The following is a 24218-nucleotide window of genomic DNA, read 5'->3' on the forward strand; positions in this document are numbered from 1 at the left end:
CTTGCACTGTAAAAGTGTGTATAATACTAGACCTTTTGTTTTCAGGGCTCCCTTGGTGGGGTCTCCTCCTTCAATAGTCTGTCCATCTCCTGTCAGACGCTCGTTCAGGGAGTCAATTTCCCGACGCACTGTGATGTTAGCGCAACGACAAGGCATTAGACAAATGCTGAACCCATCTACCTAGGCTGAAAGGCAATCCACACCTCAAGATTAATAAAGTAAGGTATGAGCCCAAGAAACTACAAGTATGAAGGGGTTAATATCATCTTAAAACCAAATCTCATCATAGAGTTGCCAAAGTAAGCCATGAACGAGGATTCCGATGTTGTACTTCATTTGTATTCCATTTGTTTCAGTCATAACTGCGAAAAGAGGGCTTTTTATGATACCCCTACAACATTTCCACTATATTATCAACACATAAATGCTTTCCTGTCTCTTTGCGGTCACTCACATTCTATGTTCTCGATGTAGAGGTTCTCGAACTCGCGTTCAATCTGGCCAAACAGGTCGAGGAGATTGTTCCGTAAGGAGAGAGGCAGCTTGGAGTCCTGAACACACAGAAAGACAAAACACAACAAGGCTTCGATTCAACTTGAGGGTAAGGTGTCATGTTGGCCTTCACCTCATCTGTCATGCTGGAGTAGGAGAAAGGGGACACTTTTTTTAAACCATCTCCCCCCAGATTCTACACAAAGGACATATTCTCTCTTCATCAATCTCTTGAGTGAACTGCTTAGTAAAACAAAAGGCATCATACATTTCACAAAAACGTTAACTTGAACACCAGTTTCATTTTTAAGTTCAGTCAGGAAAATGTTGTCGTTGATGTGAGGCAATACAATTTATCACCAGCCGCAAAAGGAACCTAATGTTGTGTCACTGTTCCAGCAGAGGTTTGGTTCAGTCATTCAGCACACACCAGGAAAACAAGCCAAAATGGGAATACAAACTGTCTAAGCTGTGGCAACCTACAGAAATCTCTTGTTAAACAGTGTGTGTACACACACACACACCCACATGTACACACACACATAAACTGCCAACTACTTTATCTAATTGGACTACTTGGTTACATTTTTGTTGTGACAACTGTACAATATGAGAACTACAGGCTACAAGATTAACACAGTCCTAAATACACTATAGCCAAGATCCAGCCAGGTAACATTTCAGCTGACTTACCTCCATAGTGAACTCCTAGAAGTACCCAGTTATCAGCTGACCACCAGACTACACAGCATGCAAAGAGAAGTAAAGGCTGCCATGAAAACAATGGAATCAAAAGCCTGGTTCTGACAGCTTGCTCTGAGAGCTGCTGTCCAACTCTCTAGCCATCACCTGAAACACCAGGAAACCAAATCCTTGACTGTCAACCTTTCTTCTGGCTCTCCTTCAAGAGTGAGAGTGTCACGGCGACGTTAGCCGACTCTCCATTCTGTCAGCGCCACATGTAAAAACACATTGCCAAAAAAAAAAAAAAAAAAAAAAAAGCAATTAGCAAACAACAGACTGCCCTTATTCATTCAAAGCTGCTCAGCCGCGATCCTAAAACCTACAGCTCTCTGCGGCTGACGTGCATAATGACAGCATTGAGAGAGCAGGAGAAAACCCTTCCACATGTGATCTGTGTGAGTCTACGGAGCTGTTCGCAGTGTGTGTGTGCGTGCAAGCCTGTGTGCAAGCAGAACTTGTGCGGGGGTGGGGGGGGGGGGGGGGCTACTGTACATATAATGAGCAAACGGGTCTTGGCAATGGATAAAGAGGCCTAGTGAAAAGACTAATCAGACCTGGACAAGCAGCTCATATTAAAACTTGATGAGACGGCCCAAAGCCACGGCTGAGCTCTTGTTTTAGCGACTGATACGTCAAGGCCACTGTCTAGCTAGCAGAGACAGTAAATGATGAAGGACTTGCTAAAGACAAATCCCCTACAAATCTGGACCAATCACTTTTGATTAGACAAATAGACATTTATACATATGTACAGTGTATATTAGGGATGGGGAACAAATTGATTCACTTAAGTATCAGAATTTTTTTGTTACAATTTTTTGATGTTTTTTTTTAATTACACGCTCGATTTAAAGATAGTAGAATTAGTCGATTAGTAAAGATATTGGTATCATATGAAACGAGATGACATAAGAAATCCATTGGTAAGAAATATGTCATGCTAGGTTGCTGGCAAGGGGGCAAAATATCGCTCCAAAGTTCGGCTAAATTTTGGCGAGGGAAAATCTGACATGGCCATTTTCAGCAGGGTCCCTTGACCTCTGACCTCCAGATCTCTGAATGAAAATGTGTTCTCTGGGCAGCCACAGCTCTCCTCTTTGCAGACATGCCCACCTTCTGCTAATTCCATGTGGTTTGGGCCACAAACCCTCCAAATGTGTTCTTGTGGCCTGTTGTAAAATGGTGTGTTTGTGCAGACTGGGGCCTAAACAGTCTTGGAGCTGCATCAATTGAGTTTGACTGGAAAGCTGAGGCTCTTGTGGATTCAATGAGCCACATTTGATTCATGTGTGATGATGCTGATAGCCATAGCAGCCATCTCATTGTAGTGAGACCATTTTTTTGAAACTTGACGTCACTGTATAAACCTATTGTGCCCTTTAGGATAATCACAGCCTCATGAAACTTTACATCTACCAACTAGAGGAGAATTCAAAAAACAAGCATCACAATAAACCATGATAGTGAACTGCAATAGAATCGCAATACATACGGAATCAGCATCCATGTATCGTGATAGTATCAATCCGGATGATAAACACATTGTCCCAGCCCTAGTGTATACAGTATATATAGTACCTATAGTTGAAGCCTATAGATCTAGACCAAGTCTACGTGTCTCCCAAAAACAAAAAATCACTTACTTCTTCTGTTTTTTACTACCAGATGAAGCTTCTGTGGTAGAAATACATCATGCAATCCAAAACACTTGATAGCCCTTATTCACTCACACACCCATTTGTGTTGATTTTCTGCAACAAGACTCTTGCCAGGGTCACACTGCAGCCACCTCCCAAAAGTTAACAGCCAGGATGTTCTTGATCAAACAGTAGAGAGCTTTTATGGTCTCAATGGTAAAGAAAGCCTGACAGTTGGTTCCATCAGGAAATGTCCACGTATAAAAGAGCTCTTAGTCTTTCCTCTCTCAAAGAAACAAATCAATTGTAGGTGCAATTTAGATACCTGTTTGAGGACAGTTAATCGCTAACTTGACGGTACCAGTCGATGGACTTCTAAAAATTCACAGCATGTCCTTTGTTTTAACAGAAAAAAAAAATCAATAACCCGTGTGTGCATCCACATCAGCCTTACAAGTGATAATACATTAGATATTAACAGCTTGGCTAAAGCACAGCAAAACTTTTTGCTAAAATAAGATTATCTACTAGAAGTCACAAAGATAAGATTATCTACTCATCTAAAAAAACACCAACATTTTCCCTGAGGGAGGAACATCTCATAAACACACTATAACATGGGAGCTGAGAGTAGATGTTGCAACACCAGGGAGAAAATAAAAGCAATGCTGCTCGACCGGCTGGTACTGTACTCTCTCTTTCCAGTGACTGACAGAAACCAGCCTCCCGCTACAACAGAAGGACAATTAAAATGCTAATCAACTGAGAATATCCCCTTGTTTGTGAGCAGATGCACAAGAAGCTCCAGAAATCACGGCTACGTGTCAGTATAATTATGTATATTATTACTACCAAAATGTTAGTCCACTCTGTGCATGAAATTTCATGTCTTCAAGCATTCATGTTTAAGTGAGTAATGTGTGTTTCATGGTGATGTGTGTCCGCCTGTGTGTGTGTCCCTCACCTGGCCCTCCAGCATGTCTCCTCTGAGGGCGCCGGGTGGCCTCTCCTCGGTGCTGTTGGTGCGCCGTATGGACAGGCTGTGGGCTTTGCGCTTCTGCTTGGGGTGACGGGCAGCCGAAGCAGAGCTGCTGCTGCTTCCGCCCTCCACAGGCATCACTCCTCCCTCCTTGGTGGCCCTGCCCCTGCTCACCTTCTACCTGACTGGCTGGCTGGATAAACAAAAGGCCAGGCTGCTTGTGTGGTTGGTGGATAGGTGGGCTGGGCTGAGCTGGGTCGGGTTGCTTCAGTTAGTGACACCTGCCTGCAGGTGAAGAGCAAGTTCAGTTCACAGTCAATGTCAAAACTACACAATGGAAAATGAATGCAGACTGATCTGTTGAGATATATGGCTGTGAATTGAGTCTGGACCAGTTAACAGGGTTCAAATTTTGCAATATAGTGCTTGTTATGGTGGCATCTAACCCCGATATGTGCTGTTCTCTTGTATGAAGAGAACACTAAACCAAAGCCCATTCAGAATTCTAGTAAGTTCTTTTATGCTGCAATGCTCTTCAGCAAAGGTAGAGATCTGGTAAAAACATAAGACACTGTCGAAATCACAATGAGACACTGGTAAATTCGGGATGAAGTGATCTACCAAGCAGCACTTTATGAAATCTCTTTGGCAGGTAATTCATCAAGAACGTTACGGCATCACCCACTTTAGCTAGAGGAGGAAGACTGTGGGAAGAACAGGTAAACCACTTCTGGATGTTGTCATTCTACTCAAAGTGCTGGTGGAGGGACGGCATAATATGTAGGCCGAATTTAACAGTGGATAAGAATGCCCTATAAAACGACTTTAACATTATCATACCTTACGTGCATTCCCCAATAAACACGGCAGCATTAAAATGTTAGAATTTTGAATGGAAATCGGCTACACGTTCCCTCCGTGCTGGGAGAGCGGCACGTATCGAGGTTATACGATTAAACGCCATCATTGCCAGCCAAACCTCGGTGACATTCTCCATAAACGAGGCAGCTGGACTAAAAATGACAACATTCACAAGTACGAACAATCTAAGGAAGCCATGCGCCCTACAATTCACCTACGATCTAACGTTACAGCTAGCTCGTCGGCAGCTAGCAAGCCAGTTGCGTTTACAAGATGAAAATTTGACACTGCTTCGATGATACGCATCACGTTACCGATATAACTGTGGATACGCCGCTCTCAGTGACCTTTCAGATCTAGGATGGAGGTCTAGAAATGTAATTAGCTCGCACTCTTGCAGGGGACTAGCTGCCACAACCTTCCCTGCGGCACCACTCAACTTTCATCACGCGGCAGCTCACCAACAACACGGATGGCGTTAGCTGGCCGTAGGCTTGACACTACATTATGTAACCGTGTATTTATGCTTTTTTTTTTAACGTGTTTGTGAATTTAGGAGTTTGACAGTGCCGGGAACACCGCGTTCCAGCCCGGGAGTATCAACATTTCAATCTAATTTTTGAAACATCACTTATTTTTCCAGTGCACTGACGTCTGTGTCACGCGGAGTGTTGTTTGTACTGGGTTAGCCAATGAGATGGCACGCTGAGTCTACAGTAGCCAATGAGAACCTGTAACGTAAGAAGTAGGGAAGTGAGGACTGGAGGAACAGTCAACTGATTTTTCCGCCCTGAAAAAAACCGTCGTAAACAAAAGCAAAGGCGACCAAAAGAAGTTTTTTTGTCTACCTGAAACACGACAACTCATTTGTAAGTAAATGGAGGTTTTATCGGGCTGTCTGTAGATTGTATTGGTGGCTGGTAATGTGAGCATTGGGTCCAGACGGGCCTCAGAGGCTGGGGTGGTGCAGGAGGCGCAGTGGTCCGATGGCGTGTTGACAGGATCAGTGTTCAGGCAAAACACGACACGGATCCCACCGGAACGGAGCTACATGCTCACTCCTGTCCAGTGACTTGCATTGATGTATCCCTGTGTGTGTGATTTGATTACTTGTGAATTTGGGTTCAAATTTTATTATCTGCTACTCTTCATTGCTATGAATAGTAAAGCCAAGGTAAAAATGTCCAGAAATATACTTGGAATGTAAATTGTTTTGTTTTGTTTTGTTCTGTTCTGTTCTGTTCTGTTCTGTTCTGTTCTGTTCTGTTCTGTTCTGTTCTGTTCTGTTGTTTTGTTTTTTGCCTCATGATGTGTAGTTTGTAAAAGGGCTGCACGGTATGCACAACACACACACACACACACACACACACACACACACACACACACACACACACACACACACACACACACACACACACACACTTAACCCTAAACCTAAATTTGATATCGTGCATATCGTTGCCTTCTGAGATACGAGTATCGCTCATGTTCATATCTAGATAACGATATGACATCGATATATTGCTCAGCCCAAGTTTGTATTTTTTTTTTATTATTATTATTATTTTACTCATGAAGCTCTTTGTGACATTTGCACTGTGATAGGCGCTATACTAAATAAACTTTACCAATCTAAAAAGGAAATCCTAGTTTCAGTACTAACCAGAAATTATTCTGTATTTGCTCATTCGTAGATTAACACAGTGTGCATGGATGCGGTGACTTTTGGTTTTAATGGAATGACGCCCATATTGAATATGAATCAAAGCACACAGCCACATTGATGGTTTGCACCAACCATCGTGGAAGATGAATGAATCAACGAATGAATGTAATCAAATTCACTTTCTGTTTTGCAGAGCTGTTAGATGGTGTGCTGCCTAATCCTCACACTAATGGGAGAATAAGTATTGTTTATTTGTTGCACAAATCATTGATGTGAACAAAAATCCATTGTATCTTCAGTTTTTTAAGACCCTGACCTTTACCTTGCAGCAGCTTGACAGCCTATTTACTGCAGTGCACACTATCATAACGTTGCATAACATGTGAATTATCTTCATTTAAGTCGTTGGACCCTCTCCCTCCCCAGTCTCCGTGTAATCAGTGTTGTATCTTCCCATCCTGACTGACTGCAATCCAGGTCCGCTTTTTACCGACACCCACCTCTTCGCCGTGTGTGATTGGTTTCCTCTTTTTGGTCAGTCGATGGTGCGGGCTTTGTGGGCGGCGCTGCGGATGGTGTCCTGCGAGGGACCGGCTTTGTTGACATCAAACGTACCTGGCACAAGCAGCGGTGCAGCTGCGAGGATCCCACCATCCCACACACCCACGTCGGTCCACTGCAGGAGTCTGTCGAGGTAGGTCGCTGTAGTTATTCTGCACCCAGGAGACCTTGCAGCAGTCTTTTGTGACTGAGATGAAACAACAAGGCAGCAGAGATTAGCCTCCTGCTCCTAAGCTGCTGACCTGTCCTGAGACCCACAGCTTGTTCTATTGATAGCACACTGTCTGTCTGTCTGTCTGTCTGTCTGTGGCTGCGTCACGACAAACTTTGTTTAAAAAAAAATCCGCTTCATTGTGTCTTTGCGTTTCAGCTGAAGCACACAGTGCACTGATGATTACTCAAGACCTTTTAGTAGCCCCTCTTCAATTCGGCATTAAGCTGCACTGAGTTGTAGATACAGTTCCACTATAATCCTCTACCAAAACACATGCAAACTAATCCTGTAAGTTGACGTTTGAAGATATTACAAATAGTTCATGCGTATTGGATTATATGTAGCCTATGCTGAATTGAAGAATGTATCTGAATGACTCAAAAGCTGTCATGTTGTGTTGCAGAGTATGTGTAAATTTGCCTTTTAGCAGGTTGATATTATTTATCCAGGTTTTAAATGAAGTTTGGATAGGCATTCTCTCTATTAAAAAAGACATACAGACTTAAAGTGGAGCCAGCTTGCTATTATGTGTCAGTTTGTCTCAGGCATGTTCCACTCATGTTCAGACTGACTGGTGTGATCAGGTCCATCAACAAAATACAGCAGGATGAGTATGAGTTAGATTACTGATGAAAACAAGCATGTTCACATAGGGGCAGAAGTACTCTTCCTTTCTCAGAAAATTGAGTGTTTGTCTGTTTGATGAGCTGTTTGAAACCCTAGTCTGTTTGCATCCGAATATTAAAGAAATAGTGCTCTTGTGTTGTGCTCTGACTCCTGGTTCTCCTGTACTCTCATCCTCCTCTCCAGCGCGGCGAGGAAACTCCAGTGTGCAGCCACAATGCCAGTGATCAACACAGACAACCTGGACGAGAAGCAGGTGCAGCTGCTGTCCGAGATGTGCATCCTCATCGATGAAAACGACCGCAAGATCGGAGCGGACACCAAGAAAAACTGCCACCTCAACTCCAACATCGACAATGGTGAGTGAGGCCACCGCTGCCTGACTGGCATTGTGCACATCTCTGTCCTGCAGGTACTTTTTGTCTCTCAGAGCTGTAACTGAACCAGTCACTTTGAAGATCAAGGAAACTTTGAGCGACTGGTAACTGCAACTGTTTTACTATATCTGTAAATGTGTGTGTGTGTGTGTGTGTGTGTGTGGGCAGGTTTGTTACACAGAGCCTTCAGCGTCTTCATTTTCAACAGCGAGGAGAAGCTGCTCTTACAGCAGAGGTCAGACGCCAAAATCACTTTTCCAGGTGAGCAGCTTTAACCGATACTAGTGCAGTCTGCTCTGATGTAGACGCATGCAGCAAATCCAGCAACTAGCAAGCCATCTCCTTTTCACCTTGTGTGTGTGTGTCTGTGTGTCTGTGTGTGTGTGTGTAGGCTGTTTCACCAACACATGCTGCAGTCATCCTTTACACACAGCCAGTGAGCTGGAGGAGAAAGATGCGATAGGAGTGAGGAGAGCTGCTCAGAGGAGACTCAAAGCTGAACTCGGCATCCCCATGGAACAGGTATTATGTGTGTGTGTGTGTGTGTGTGTGTGTGTGTGTGTGTGTGTGTGTGTGTGTGTGTGTGTGCACCTTTTTCACATCATTCAAACCGTTCCCGCATTCTCTTGCTTTGATAAGCGTTGTTTAAAGCGTTGTTTGAATGTCGCACTGCTGCCACTTGTGGGCTCCTTGAGCACAAAGGCAGCATTTGATGGGAAATAAAGAGCTGAGTGCTGAGGATGAATCTGTCTGCCCTCTTGTCGCTCCCCAGGTGACGCCAGATGAAATGACCTACCTAACAAGGATCCACTACAAGGCCCAGTCAGACGGTGTGTGGGGAGAACACGAGATCGACTACATCCTCTTCATGCAGAAGGTAGAGCTGCTCCCTGTGTTGGAGTCACACAGCTGGGCTATATCTGGTTTTTCATATCACCATATCCAGGGGATTGACAATTTTGCACCCAAATATTTAAAAAAAAAAAAAAAAAAGAATCTGTAGTTTTCAGTTCACCAAAATGTACATGTGTCGTCAACAGTGATTTTTTTTCCCACCACAGTTGTTGCACATTTACAGAAAAGGCTTAGTGTCACTTGAAAATAAAAATTTAGAAAATAATCTCAGAATTATGAGGAAAAAAGGTCATCAATTTGTCAGCATTCAGACCTTTTCTCAGAATTGTGAGGTTTATCTCAGAAATACATGTGATCCTAATCCACCTCCTCAGTTGTTGTTTTTTTTATTTATTTATTTTTTAGCCAGCACAATCCCAAATTACAGCAAACACAGCTATAAAGTAGAATATTCAACACTGCTTTTGCTTAATAATATTAGACCTGATAACTTTGTTTTCCATGAGCTGCATACAAAGGCCATTTTTTATACACTTACATTAAAAAGAAAGAACTTCAGTTGTTAGTCAAACAGTTTTTCAAGTCAAACCCTGATACTAGCTGAGGTGTGGCCTAAAAACCAAGATACAAATCAAACTTTTACACTCCTACATGACATTATCCTCATGTTTTAACAGAGTACATAATTGCATCACAGACTTATGCCTTATCTTACATTCTTGCTCCATAATTCACAGTGAGAACAGAGGTAGCTTTTTTTCTTTCTTTTTAAAAAATATATTACACATTTAGTGGCAGACCAGCTAAGCTTGGAGAAAAGCAGCTCACTGATGACTGACTGATTTCATATCAGTCTGAATATCAAGGTTAGAGGTGTTAAACGTTTTCTAATTTTCATTTAATTTATAATTCTGCAGGACGTGGAGGTGAACCCTGACCCCAATGAGATCAAAAGCCACTGTTATGTGACCAAGGAGCAGCTGAAGGAGATGCTGGAGAAGGCCAAACGCAAGGAGCTGGAGATCACTCCCTGGTTCAGCCTCATCGCTGAAACCTTCCTCTTCAAGTGGTGGGACAACCTGTCCAACCTCAAGCAGTTCATGGACCATGACTGCATCCACCGCATGTAATCTGTGTGCATCACAATAAAACCCTCTCCTCTCTGCCTGGTGTACAGTGTAGCTAGTCAAGAGCTGGCCAGACTGGACCTAGAACGAAGTCACCCATCAGGCGTGTTTGTTAGGGATTTTCTAGCCTCTGCTGTCGAGGGAGGAGGAAGTGTTAGTTTACTTACACTGAAGCTGCTATAAGAACGAATTTCAGAATGTTTTTTTAGTCGTGCTAAATGGCTGATGTGATTCTCAGTAGCTCTGTAGCCACTAAGAGCATCTACTGTATCTACACAGTGAAGGAGAAATGATTTGTATTGATCACTGTCAAGGAGTAGTCAAAGCAGTTTTGGTCACTTTTAATTTTAATTTTACTGTTTACAGTAAAATGTGATATTATTTATAACTCCATGGAATGTACAGCCTATTTTTTTTTTTAGAAAATCTTCAAGTGCCTGATCACAGGTCATTAGGCTGAGATGAATGGCAACCAGTCCAATAGTGATGTAATGTTACAACCTTTATCACACTGTATGATACTGTATGACAGTCAGTAAGCTACTTCTTTGTTATCTTTTGCAATAAAGATTTCAAAGTGTTGGGTTGTGGTCATTTCTGGCGGGTGGTTTTAGTGTGTGTTAAACAGCTCATTCACTGAGGTGTGGCTGCTTTGTCCAGATTTCACAAAATGCAGTCCTTTTAACTGTCCACAAGGTGGCAGCAGATGTCTGGAAATGCTAAAAATTGCTCAGATGTGACTGAAAATATTCTGAAATATGGGCAGACAACCTTTGCTGCCGCCATGCTTGTACAGCTCAATATACAAAGCTATACATTTGAATTATGTGGGCAGAAACTCAGCAAACAGCACCTCCCACACTGCAGGGTGTAACTCAAATGTGAATGCATTTCCTTGAACTACTTACAGAGAAAAATAACTTCAAATTTAATTGCACTGAGTAAGAAATTATTTTATTTGCAATCTGTCCTTAACAGGTAACAAGCATGAAATATTTTCAACAGGATTATGGCACAAGGCCTGATTTTAAGCTGTGAAGAACAGTGAACAGTCAGCATAGCATAGATCTGCCACAGGTGTTGAATAGTGGATATCCATACAAAACATCAATGCACAGAAGCAGATAATCCAGTCAAACTGTCAACATACGGTACTGTATTTATATTTTACAGTAACAGCATGATTAATACTGACAAACGTGACATACTAATCTCAACAGTGGTAGATCATGGAGCAATAACAAACATGAGAGATGAGGCTGATATACAATGAATTCTATGATGAAACCATTTGTTGACAAGTAGCTATTTTCCATTTCAAACATTTAAACATTTACAATTACAATTTTGTTTAGATATGGCTTGCTCTGAGGAATATTTGGCTGCAATCTACATAAAGAAGCTTGGCATTTCATTATGTGTAAACTGACTCAATACTCAAGTCTTTATAGTTCATAAAGTTGTAAGAGGTTGTCACACCGGCTGGATCAATAATACACTTGTGTGGCACTAGTAGTTCAGCAGCAACTATGAAGCTATTTGGCTACATGTAGGTACATGTACATCATCATGCTAACACTACTGTAAATAGTTCTCTGAGGACATAAACAGCATGCAGGCAACTTCAATATGTGAGGTTAGTATGCAGTTATTAATGTGATTGCTAGTTATTTGCCATGCAATAGGTCAACTTAAAAAAATAATAATGTTTCCCTTGTTATAACAAACTATTACTCTTCAGCTCAAAATATAAGGCATTGCCATCTTGATATGAAGAAAAACAAACACAAATATATTGATATTTGTTCTGACATGGCACACCACAACTGGTCAACTTTGTGGAATTCAGAAGAAGCAGGAATGTGGTTCACATGGTTGGAGCCTCACACTGGGGTCGGTTCTTAAAGCTATGTAGAACATATGGGCATTATTTACAGAGGAGACAGGAGAGGAGAGGACTGAGATGACATGGGGAAGAGTAGAGGAGCAGGAGGATGGCTTCTTGGATAATAAGCTGAAGCAGTGCAAAAGGTTCCTGTCCTGGGGAGGGGCCCCTATTCTTTGGAGTGTGGGCCCCTTATCAGCAAGAGCAGGCTTTTATCTGTGGTGTGTTCCCTGTCGTGTTATGCAGTCCCTGCTGGGTTTGGTGCAGGGTCAGTGCGGGTTGGGCCCAGCTTCATGGTATTGAAAAACTCCACCACCTGACTGGGAACCTCTGCCAACACACTCTGGGCCAGTGCTTCTCGAGGAGCCTAAAGAACAGAGGAGATAAAAAAAAAAGCGGGTGAGGGAGGGAAAAATTCAAGTGTGAAATAATGAGTAGAAAAAGATTAGGAGAAGAATCAGCTTAGTGTCATTACTGATCAGGGCAGATTGAGGGGGAAATGGCTGAAAAATGGGAAGAGGCAAAAGTCTGTGCACTACTGTGCAAAAGCCAGACCAGGTTTTTGAATTAATTTACAGTGAAAATAGCAATCAAGTGCTAAGTTATTTTTTCCAGTGTCCAAAAAAATGCAGGAAACATATTTAATAGAAGAAATACACAAAAGCCTCCAACACTAAGTACAACATCCAATCCACCAGTGCTCAATTTGGCCACTGTATCCTTTTGTGCACCCTACTGCCACTTTGCCTCTTTCACTGGTTCATTAGGCAGTATGTGTGCAACCAAAGTAATGAAAGGCTCTTTCTTTGAAAAACTCAAGCAAATCTCTACAGAATGGAGGCTGGAATATAGGCAAAAGGCGGATACAATAAATACTGAAAAAATAGAGGCTTTTGTGTTGTTGTTTTTTTCTGATACTGAAAAATAACTTGCACATAGCCATCTGACTGGAAATTAAGTCAAGTACTGAAGGTGAGCAAAATACTTTAATACAAGAGAAAGATGATTTGCTGTCATTACTGCTGAGTGTCATACAGACAGTACACCAGAATTTGCTGCACTGCTTTCTCACACAGCACTAATGACAAGCCTTATCAAGACACTAGCAAAATATGAAAGGAGGCCTAAAAAGTCTAATAAAGCAGGACAGCAAGCACTACATGCAGTCATTCATGCAGTGACTCCCTGAGGTAATATTCATTGAGGCTAAGCACAGAGGTGGAAGAAACGCACTACATTTACTCATGTTACTAACCCTACTTAACTGAGTAGCTCTTTTGTGTACTCGTTTTATACTTGGCTGCAGTTTAAATCACATCCATTACAGAGTACACATTTTGTCTGCTTTATAAAAATCAGAAGTTGGACAATTATAAATTGAGTAGCTGTAGAGCCTTTCAAGGTGAACAGTCAGTATGCAGCAATGAGGGGGGAATCTGGCTTATTGTTTCTAAAAGGTAATTGAGTACTGTAAGTGTTTTTTACTTAAGCAGATTTTCGCAGTTGAACTTCTACTTTAAAGTAAATATCAACAAAGTAACAATAGTTCTACTTGAGTAGCAAATTCTGGTACTCTTTCCACCACTGGCTAAGCAAACACTAGGGGTGGAGTTGGGGTTTATGACTGAAATATTTAGGGTACCCCTAAGAAGGACTGGGCTCACGGGGAGGCTTCAGTTTGAATAAACTGAAGAAGGAGGCCACTTGCTGAGGTAACTCGGCCAATACACTTTGGGCTAGAGCCTGGCTTGGTGCCTGAAAAGAGATGGATACACAAGGCACAGAGACAAGCTAGATGAGCACCAGGTGCAGGGGGATCTCTTGGCTGGGACAGACAAACTGGCAGCATATGGTGACAAAAATGTGCTACACTTTGGCTTTCTAAATAATAAAACCCACTGAATCAAAGTGTTGGAGGCTACGCTGAAAGGATTAGAGAAAAGCGTGAAAAGCATGCAATCACTGTTGCATTGAGTATGCTAATGAGAAAAAAAAATTGCTGAAATCATAGCAAACACTTTTTACTTATAAACACCCCTCATCAAGCCCGTCAGCTCATCGAGTTCATTGAGGCTCATGTTTCCATAGTTGCTTACATTTTGGAACTGTCTGAAAGGCACAAACTGAACAATGTCTCGCATGGCGGCTTCGCCTGTCTGGGAGCGCAGACGTCCATCGTCTCCATCCAGGAACTCCATTGCGGAGAAGTCTGCTCCCCCGACCCCAACAATGATGATGGACATGGGCAGGCGGGAGGCGTTGACGATGGCATTGCGTGTGTCATCCATGTCTGTGATCACTCCGTCAGTGATGATGAGCAGGACATAGTATTGCTTTGGGAGAACAGCAACAAGATGACTATTAAAACTGGCAATCAGCTATCATGAACTGCATATAAAATGATTTCCTGTATAAAGTCCCATTTATGTGTCAAAGCAAATACAGGTCATTTGCAACATTTAATGTAATTTTTCATATCTGATAATTCTTTATCCCTTGTTAAAGCTGCAATAAAACACAATAAATATGTTGATTTTGCTGGTTCCCATTACTGACTGATGACTGACAGGTGATGCACTGCTCTGAGAAGTGCAGTGCATACACACCACAGCAATGAGGAAGTTAGCAAAGATGGAGACAGAAGGTGGAGACAGAATGTGTTTTGCGGTTTTTGTCAATGTTGACGATCAGAGGCAGTTTTAACTAGCCACCAGACACAACCATCTATTGTCTTTGCTGAAGAGTTGTTCAAGAGTTGTTTCAAAGTCAGCACTACTCACAGATGCAGTGGTCTGCTGGAGGGCTTGCTTAGCGAAACAGGCTACATGGTTGATGATAGGCGAGAAGTTGGTTGGGCCGTAGAGTTTGACTTGAGGCAGACACACCCTGTAGGCCTCCACCACGCCCTCAATACCTAAACACACAGAGCAGAGCAGCAGAGATTACACATAGATCCAACACACATGTGCAAGCTGAGGATAAACCTACAATAAGCAACAAATTTAGAGAATTTCTGGGACTCTAGCCAACCTTTTTTTGTTTTGTTTTTTTACATTTTACTTCACTGGTTTATAAACGTACCTGCACAGAATGGATTTGCTGGGTTGAAATTGAGCGGAAACTCATGGGAAACCTATAATCGACATAAGTGAAACAATAACATAAGCGTTTTTTTTTTTTCCAACTGTAACTACATCACACTAATCTTATCAGCAGGCAAAACAGTAACCTTTTCATTTGCATGTATTTCAGCCTGATATTTAAATGTGAGCTTCCATGTTTACCTGCCATGTGGGAGGAATCTGAGCTCCAAAGCCAAAGGCAGGGAACATCTTGTCACTTCACAGGGAGAGACAGAGGACAGAAAGGACATGAGTGACCGACTGTAATGTCATTCAAATACAAACTGTTTCGTAAACTAATATTCTTGCCTTAAGCTGAAGTGTAACAGCTGAGTGATGGATCCTTACCATTCAAGTCAAGAGGTAACCGACATGATAATAAATAATCAAATGGAAATGACTTAAACTGACACAGAAGCCTATGGACCTGTGGCTCTGTCTGTCATATGGTACAAACAGTGCAAAAATCCCAGATGCTAACATGACATGGATACCTGTCATAGTCCTGGATGACGTTGCCCACAGACCAGATAGCAGTGAGGTATTCGTTGACACCCTGAGGACTGATGTAGTGTAGAGACTGAGGAGACCTGGGATCCCCGTTGGAGCCTGTGAAGTCAACAGCCACCTGCCAAGCCATGGGAGGTGAGGTGGGGGCAGACATGTAGGTTATGTGTAGAAGTGATGGCGTAATGGAAATAAAACAGGGTATCTAAAGTTGTCACAGGACTGTGTAAGACCAAACAAAAAGCTGTGAAGGGCACGAGGAAAATAAACATGTAGTAATATAAAATGCACATTTTGTTAATGTTAAAGTGGACATGTTGGTCCTATTCATATCTTTTGCCAAAAAATGTGAGAATGGGACGTCTGCCTTGACTAGATACCACAAGATGTACAAGAGAAAATCTGAATTCTCTCATTATGTCAAAATAAAGCAAAACCAACATTGTATAATAAGGTGTAAAAATTACTGTGGTTGAACTTTTTACTGCCTCAAATTCAGCTTTCAATTTTTTTTTTTTTTTAGACTTCACAAGAATCCAGAACTCACAGTGAAGTTTAGCTGACAGCCCCCCATGATGTAATCCAGGAAGCTATACTCCTTCACCACCTGAAAGGGTAAACATCCTTTTAATGGCATGATACTGAAGGATATGTAATCTCAGCTGTATACTGCTACACAGTCAGTTATGATTGCAAGTGTTGGAGGAGTGATGCACATAAAAACACCTTCAATATGAGTACTATACCTGGCACAGCTTCACACTCACGACACCAGAGTTTTTATAGCCTTTCTTCTTCTGTTTCTTTTTACTGTTGATGCATTCAAACTCTGCCTGAGGAAAGAAGGTGACAGCATGGGTGTCAGTGACAAAGCAACATGAGTACGATGACAAACATTTGGTTTGACATTTAGATTTTGCTTTTATCTTATGCAGCTTGCAATGAGTCGAGATCACACATAAACACGCACCGGAGAGGTTCGTGAGGCTTCCTGCAGGCGTGTCACTGTGGTCTCAAAGGTTCCAATGAGATCATGAGAGCCATCGTTGTCATAGTCAAAACAATCAACCTGGAAAAAGTCAAAAACATTGTTGCAATGAGTGCTATGAAAAAAGACCACACAAGCAAAAAAACTAAAAATCATTCAGTTAGACCAAAAACTCTTGTCAAGTGAGTAAAGAACTGAGGTGCAGAAAACAAAGAACACAAGCACATGCAATGAAAACATCCAAAATGAACCCTTTGCAACACAAGGGTGGACAGTGGCTTGCATTAAAAAGATTCAGTAAACAAGAATAAATCTAGACTCAGACAGATAGTGGAAGGTCGATGAGAAGATCGAGTCAGTCAGATGAAGACAATCTCAAGAGACACACCCTGCTGAGGATGCAAGTGTCCTCTAAATCCCACCTACTTTCTTCACACACTTCACCCATTCAGTGATGGTAAGTTGGACACAGAAACACTTTGACCGCACTGGGTAACTCACTTGTCCTTCAACACTGGACACAGCTCCCTTCCTGACATGCTTGCTTTAGAAGTTGAAAAAAATGACCATCAAGCAAGTGCTGAATACACTACAATCAGTTCCTCTGTCGTACAGAGATCCAGATAATTTTGCTCTGAAAACAATTTCCTTCCATCTCTAGGAAAGGTTCAAAGGAGTGTATTAGAATATGCCACTAGCATGCAAAAACAGCAATACATGTGTGGTTGTGAGTGATAAACAGTTGTTTGGGGTACCTTCACAGGCTTCTCCATGTCTCCTCCACAGAGGGACTGCAGAGGGATTCGGAATGGTCTCCATGTTGGGTTCAGGTTGTTCTTCACCACCTGAAGACACAAATGACAGTAAATTATACATACAGGCAAAAATCCACCGAGAATAAGGTCAGATTTAACTTCTCCAAATTCTTAATTGTTAAAATTGTGTGTCAGCTTTTAAGTGCCCCCCATTCCTCATTACAAGGACTGACCACTGACTGGCTTTGTGAAACTTCTCACCCTCTTCCTAGCAATTCATTGTGATGCTATGCTCTGATACTCTTGATCTGATAGAGTAGTTTATGCAGTGAAACAGACAGCAACTTGTACTCAGCCATCTTTTATCCAACAAACTGAACAGAAACTACTTAAACAACCTGCTTACTCATACACACACACACACACCCCCATTCACCTCCACAATCTCTTGTACAATTTACATGTAAGCAAGCTCAGACCATGTTGTCATCTACACCAAGTATACACTTAGCGTTGTGTTGTCACACAGGCTACATCCCATGCATTCCTGCTGTACTCTAGCAGTAATACCCAAAAAGACCTCCACTGCTGTCATTATGGATGTAAGAGTCAGCATCCAATACCCACAATAAAGAACATCCACAAGTGTATCATGGCATTTATGTAATACATATCAGTGCATGTGCGCTTTGTAAGAAGTTTCATTCAAAGCAGCATAATACAGCTGGCTAATTGCCAGCTAGCTCCCTGGTTAACACAAGTGTTGACTAGTAAACAAAGCATGGCTAGTTTCACGACTACAGATCATTTTCGTATGCAGTCTGCATGGGTTTAAGATGGAGACCATTAAACCATTTATGCCCAAATTTGATATATATATATCAACACACTGAACTTTTGTATCTCACTCAAAATCATGCAAAAAAGCAATAAATAAAAAAAGAATGGAAATTCTTTGTGGTTGATGGTTTAAAGCTCTGACAGACAGTGTCACGTGTGGTAAAACCTGAGACCGCATGTTCACCCAGGTTCTCTTTCACAATAACAACATTAGGACTGCAATGTTCCTAATTTGATCACGGGAAGAGAATGCCAGATCAAACTGGGCTAAGGGGCCCTGTTCACACTTGGCTAAATCTGTATAATAACACTGGATAATACTGTACAGTCATTTGATGGGGCAAAGGAGGAGGATTACAGTATCTCTGTTTGTGTAGGGCTATTAGGCTGTCCACTTTTTCCAACAAACATCAGTGGCTTTTCCGGTGGTGAAAAAAATGACAAACCCAGACAGATTGTCACTGAACTCAGTTGATAAGTGCTATTAGCAGAGTATAATGCAGAGGCTGTGGTATAGCACAACCGGGCCATCTCTTCTTGTTTAGGCACAGACAATTATGAGCAGGGGCCTTGAATGCAGGGCTGAAGAACTAAATGACCATTAAAAAGAACAAGCTTCTAACATCATTGTTCCCCTTTCATAGAAACAAGAGGATCTGTGTAAAATGACTGGGAGGGGGCGTTACTTCTCCATAGTTCTATCATAAGAGTTAAGTGGTTCGGGCTGTTAATTAACTGCAGGCACACTGTACAGAGGCCAGTAATGTTTGAACTCTTGTAGCTTTCTTTCCACATTAACTATAGAGCAACTGGTCACACTGTATGAGTTTCTATACCTCTGTCCTGTGGGCCAGCTGCCATCCAGTCTGTGTCTGTTTGTAGAATTCCAAGTAAGGGTCAGACTTCCCAAAGAAATCCTACAAATGAATGAAGAAACACACCAACAAATTACAAACCTTAATCTTTGGGTATGAAATGACAGCGCTTAATATTTCAAGCTGACCCGCCCATACCTTGTTGTCCAGTTTCCTCGCTTCCACTTCGAAATTCACTACTCTGTTGTCTTTTATTTCTTCAGCAGTAATCTATTGGGAAGATAAAAATAAATATAACAGGACACTGGCCAATTGAATGGTGTATTGTTTTCGTTCTACTTTATTTCTCTTATTTCTACTCACTGTGATGGTCCCTTTTCCTGCAGGCGTCTTGTTCTTTAAGACCAGCGGTCTGGTCAGTTTTTTACTGGATACAACCTACCAGCCAAAGTTGTATACAGGAACTTAATAGAAACCAACTTTCAGTACAGTGGAAAAGACACAGCAGTTCTTCTAGCCCGCGGGACGACTGAATGAACAAGTTGGCTCAGATTACACTTGACAAGAGAATGTAAACAGAAATTGTTTGTCAAGGATGTTAATACTTCATCTGCAACATGAGTGACAGTGGTGTCTTGTTATACCAGCACTATGTGGCTTACCGCTGTTGGGGCTGGAATTTTAAACTACAGAAAATGCAAAACCATAATTTAAAGAACTAAAGTTACTGTGATCCTGATTGAGATTCTAGCAAGTGATGTTATTTGTCAAGGGCTTTATGAGCTACATTATGTCCTTTACTCACTCACAGACATAAAATAGGTAAGGCCAAGTGAGACATGAAAACCAAGAGATATTTTTATCTTTTAGACAAGCTGAACAAAGGTTGAGAACAGTCACATTCACAAAGAACAGGAGAGATGAACCTCACCTGGCCCAAGGTGCACTCCAGTTCTCCCAGGAAGTCATCATCACTCAGGTCAATGGTCTTATTGTCAATGTCATAAATCCCAAACTTCAGTTTCTGCACGATCTCAAAGTAATAGTCGATAACAAACTTCTTGGCAAACTTTGGGTTGAGGCAATTCTGGACTTTCTCTGTTCGTGCCAGCTGTTGAGAAAGATTGGTGTTTTTTGTAGTAGTTCCTTTACACACATTTCATCAGGGCCATGGGTCTGAGCAGTAACTTCTCATTATGGTTAACTTTCAAATGAGATTTATATAATTTTTCCATACAATACATGTACTGATCAGGAGGAATACAACACACTGCTGATTCACATGATGGTGAATTTTCTATTAAGGGGTTAACAATTAACAATGCTGAGATATTTCCTCTGACAGGAACAACAGAGACATACCTGCCACACCCAGAAAAATGTATGATTGCAAACAGCCAAGCTGTATATTTCTCAGAGCGGGTGTGTTTTAGTTTAGCTTTATGGTATGACACTGATGGATTCATGTTTAACTTCATGCAAAACAAGAGGCTGCTATTTGCTGGTCCAAAGGCTAGATTTACAACCTAGTATGTATGTATACTCAAATATAAAATCAAAGTCAAATCTTAGTGGTGCAGTTCTAAGCCCAAAAATACAAAAGTGTGAGCTTTGCCATCAGCACTCCTAACAGCACAAACTACTTGTTGGTGAAAGCTTGTAAGGTACTTTTGCTTATAATAAAATAATTACAAATCAAAATTTCAATATGTTAGCTGAGTCATGACTTGGATGTTAATGACAATTGCACCGCATGTGATGCATCAAGATCCCAATGACAAGATTAGCCTACTATAATGGCCGTAAATTGATCTGTAATTGAGCTCTGGCTGTTACATAAGAATCATAATTAGATCCAGGGATCATATGAATCCAGATGCAGACGTCCCACTGACCTCATACCACTTGGACTCAGAGCTGTTCATCAGCAGGACACACAGAGGGTCGGACTTGGAGCCGATGTCTTTGTCCAGGAGGTTCTCACAGGACACGGTCAGCTCCACCTTGGTCACACACTGGGCAGCCATGGCTGACTGACAACACAGAGACTGTAGCAACAAGGCAGGGGGAGACAAACACTGAAGCAGGGTTAGCCACTGACTTGAACTTAGACAAGACGATACAAGTTAACACTACTTCTACTACTCCTACTAATAATAATAATAATTACTGTATAACAACTTCATTTATAGAGCACTTTAACAGGAGTTAACAATGTAATGAATAACATGTAATAAAATCCAATAGGAGATAAAAACACGATAAAATAATTTAAGAAGCAGCCAGCATCAGTTAAGAAATGCCAAATGATAAAAGCAAGGATAGGTGTAATGGGGGCGCCTCTCTTAGTAACCATTATAAGCCTGGTAGCAGCGTTATGTACCAATTGCAATCCTCTGAATATTTCTCTTACTGATACCAGAACAGAGTGCATTACAGTAGTCAAGTCTGAAAGTAATAAAAGCATGGATGACCTTTTCTAAATCTGCAGGAGAAAGGAAATTACCTCATCTTAAGTTAGCTGTCTCAGTTGGGCAAAGCAAAACTGCAGAACTCTGGTCACTTGAGCATCAAAAGGCAGCTCTGAGTCAAAAATCACTCTTTGTTTGCCCACTTTGGTTGTGGGCCTCTTTATGGACATTACTAGAAAAGGCACCCAGACTAGAAGAGAAATTGTTGACCCTAGTACTGGGGCTGGGACAGAGGGATGATAATAATAACCTCTGATGTGGAATCATTTAACTGCTGAAAATTTTTGAGCATCCAATTTTTGATCACTTTACGACAGGACATAATACATGAAATAAGAGTAGTGTCAGGTTTTAGCAGATCATATAACTGGGTGTCATCCGTGTAGCAGTGGAAACTGATATCACAGCTACGCAGAATTTGCCCAATGGGTAGCATGTAAATCATGAATAAGGGAGGATCCAGAATGGACCCCTGGGGGACTCCACAACAGAGAGGAGTACAGGAACAGGAAGCATCTCCAAGCATCACTGAGAGAGATCTACTTGACAGATAAGAAATGAACCAGTCCAGTGCCACATCACCGATGCCTGCATGATTCTTCAGACGGTTAATCAAGACAATATGGTCCTCTTATCAAAAGCTGAGCTGAGGTCAATGAGAAGAGGAGAGGAGAAGATAGTAGATCTCCTTCCAATACGTGATGTTTTGGCAGGGAATAAGCTAGGATTACTGCAACCACTCATCATAAATGTAACTATCACCTTACTTGTATGAACCACAACCAATTTCACTTTCAGAAAAGTATTTGTTCGTGGTTTTTTACTTCTCTGTTTCTATTTATACTGTGGTCAGGGTGAATAGAATACTTATCTGTTACGGAAAGTGGAACCATAGCAACATTAAAAAGCTATCACAGCTATCATAGTCCACTTATCATCTAAGGCTGAACAATATATTGTTATCATACTGTTATCTAAACATTAACATGTATGATATTAATATCTCAAAAGGCAACAGTATGGATATAAAACGTATGGTGAGGGTCATCTTAAGACAGCGATTGTCTGCTCTGATCAAAATTTTGTTAAGGAAATGCATTTTCATCATCCAGTTGGTATTATTATGCTGGTTTTGAAGAATGCTCAATTTTCAATGTTGTTACATTTACAATACTGTACTGTTGAAGCACTGTGCAGAAGCAGAGGTTGCAACAAAATGTTTGATTTTATTATTATTATTATTATTATTTTCTTAATTTTAATGCAAGACAGCATTTTCTATGTCCATAATCGTATCATTATTATTATTAACCTTTTTTTTTTTTTTTTTTTTTGAAAGAATGCTTCATTTTCACTGTTGCTACACTTAAAATTTTTAAATAAGTATGAACCCATAGTCATATGGTATATCGTATCGCTTTCGAGATACTGGGGAAACATTGAGGTATAAAATTTTGTCCATGTTGTGCAGCCCTATTAACAACTGGGTAACTAAGAATTATGTTAGTCTAAAAACGTGGGTAAACTTTTTTACGCAAATAAAAAGTGGGTAAAATGCGTTTAAGTTACTACAGCCAGCTACAGCCACGTTTTGATACAAGACTCATTGTTTTTGTTGTTTGCTGAATCTGTTTTTTTCTTCCAAGCCTGAACATGGTGACCTGCCATACGCCCTGAGCGTCTCTAAATTGGCTAATTTATGTTGTGCAAAGACATTTCGAAAAAAAAAAAACGTTCCTCGTTTCAATAGATGCCACCCTTACGACGTTTTTGTTCCCACCTCTGTGCAAACAGTATTACCGCCGACAGGCGTTTTTCTTAAGAGGCTTTGAGCAGTGGACCCTCTGACTGACTGGACTGTGACAGGAAGTGAGGAAGCTAAGTTAATTTGAAAATAGGCCAGCTCGCCCGCTGAATAACCAGCTAAAACATGTAAAAACAGCGCCCTGTATCGAGTCTGGCACTACATTACTGAATGAGCAACAACATGTCCATGCTTACAGTCAGTAACATCAGGTATCCCATTCAGTGTAATGGAAACTGTGAGACGTTGGGTAATAATGTGAAGTTTGGTGGGTGGGCAGGGTTGGAGCTACGCTAATCTGACGTTAGCTACACAGCTAACAAGCCAAGTGGAAGAAAGTGAGGAAAAACAAACTACGACAACTTCAGCAGATAAATTAAAATAAAGCTTTGACTTACCACAGACAGTCCGAATAACACTGGTGAAGGACACTCCTTCTATTTAGCTTAGCAGCCAGCTAAATGAAATAAATCCAGCTGAGGCTGCTGCCCCCCCAGTGTAAAGTCAGACTTTTACGAGGCTGTGCTGGGAGGGGCGGAGTCAATACTGAGAGCGAGGTGCGCTCGTTTAAGTTACAAATGTACCGGTGTTGCACCATAGTTGTGTGTCCAGTCCCCAAGTGCGATTACTAATGAAAAAAAAAACATCTTTTAAACAGTGATAATTTATTTGCTATTTTTAAACACATTTGTAAAGACATCATCAGCGCTTGAGTTGTCTTTTTTGAATCTTCATGGGCATTCATAACTATGCTCATATTCCATAAGAAGATATACATTAAAATGTTGAAACTTTTTTCCCTGTAATTTCATTCCTTACCTCTCAGCTTTCTTCAATGTGTATAAGTTTGCTGTAGCTTTTGCTGTAGCAATCTCTGCAATTCTGTTGCACTGT

At 41.3% G+C, this 24218-nt stretch overlaps 3 protein-coding genes across 7 annotated transcripts in view; 1 reads left to right on the forward strand and 2 right to left on the reverse strand.

Annotated features, from left to right (window-relative positions):
* Nucleotides 1-6249, reverse strand: part of LOC115378684 (WD repeat-containing protein 37-like) — a 25034-nt gene extending 18785 nt beyond the window's left edge. Inside the window, exons 1-4 of one of the 3 annotated variants that reach the window (XM_030079101.1) lie at nt 5562-6249; nt 3838-4137; nt 455-551; nt 33-128 (exon numbers count right to left, since the gene is read on the reverse strand). In XM_030079101.1, coding sequence (XP_029934961.1) covers nt 33-128; nt 455-551; nt 3838-3990 — 346 coding nt within the window. In that variant the 5' untranslated portion in view covers nt 3991-4137; nt 5562-6249. Of the gene's footprint in view, nt 1-32; nt 129-454; nt 552-1185; nt 1452-3837; nt 4138-5027; nt 5306-5561 lie in introns of those variants that run through there. The other 2 variants (XM_030079100.1, XM_030079102.1) reach the window with 2 other exon arrangements.
* On the forward strand, nt 5394-10718 carry idi1 (isopentenyl-diphosphate delta isomerase 1). 2 transcript variants are annotated; one of them, XM_030079104.1, is made up of 7 exons: nt 5394-5582; nt 6857-7073; nt 7965-8137; nt 8324-8416; nt 8547-8677; nt 8928-9032; nt 9928-10718. In XM_030079104.1, the coding sequence occupies exons 2-7, from the start codon at nt 6922-6924 to the stop codon at nt 10138-10140; spliced, it is 867 nt and encodes a 288-aa protein (XP_029934964.1). In that variant the 5' UTR covers nt 5394-5582; nt 6857-6921; the 3' UTR covers nt 10141-10718. The 2 variants fall into 2 exon arrangements, with proteins under 2 accessions (XP_029934964.1, XP_029934963.1); XM_030079103.1 differs by having other exon boundaries at nt 5396-5582; nt 6919-7073.
* Nucleotides 10719-11069: 351 nt separating this feature from the next.
* LOC115378646 (copine-3-like) lies at nt 11070-23849 on the reverse strand. Of its 2 annotated transcripts, XM_030078983.1 has the most exons (17): nt 23723-23849; nt 20945-21097; nt 19981-20160; nt 19413-19487; nt 19248-19319; nt 19071-19151; nt 17395-17484; nt 16622-16720; nt 16398-16484; nt 16199-16258; nt 15639-15772; nt 15307-15361; nt 15104-15155; nt 14803-14936; nt 14119-14355; nt 13665-13777; nt 12264-12389 (listed from the first exon to the last, which is right to left on the reverse strand). In XM_030078983.1, exons 2-16 carry the CDS (start codon nt 21074-21076, stop codon nt 13667-13669), a joined length of 1599 nt encoding a protein of 532 aa, XP_029934843.1. In that variant the 5' UTR covers nt 21077-21097; nt 23723-23849; the 3' UTR covers nt 12264-12389; nt 13665-13666. The 2 variants fall into 2 exon arrangements, with proteins under 2 accessions (XP_029934842.1, XP_029934843.1); XM_030078982.1 differs by lacking the exon at nt 13665-13777 and having other exon boundaries at nt 11070-12389.
* Nucleotides 23850-24218: the final 369 nt, after the last annotated feature.

This window comes from Myripristis murdjan, chromosome 20 (genome assembly GCF_902150065.1).
Source record: "Myripristis murdjan chromosome 20, fMyrMur1.1, whole genome shotgun sequence".
Lineage (NCBI taxonomy): Eukaryota > Metazoa > Chordata > Actinopteri > Holocentriformes > Holocentridae > Myripristis > Myripristis murdjan.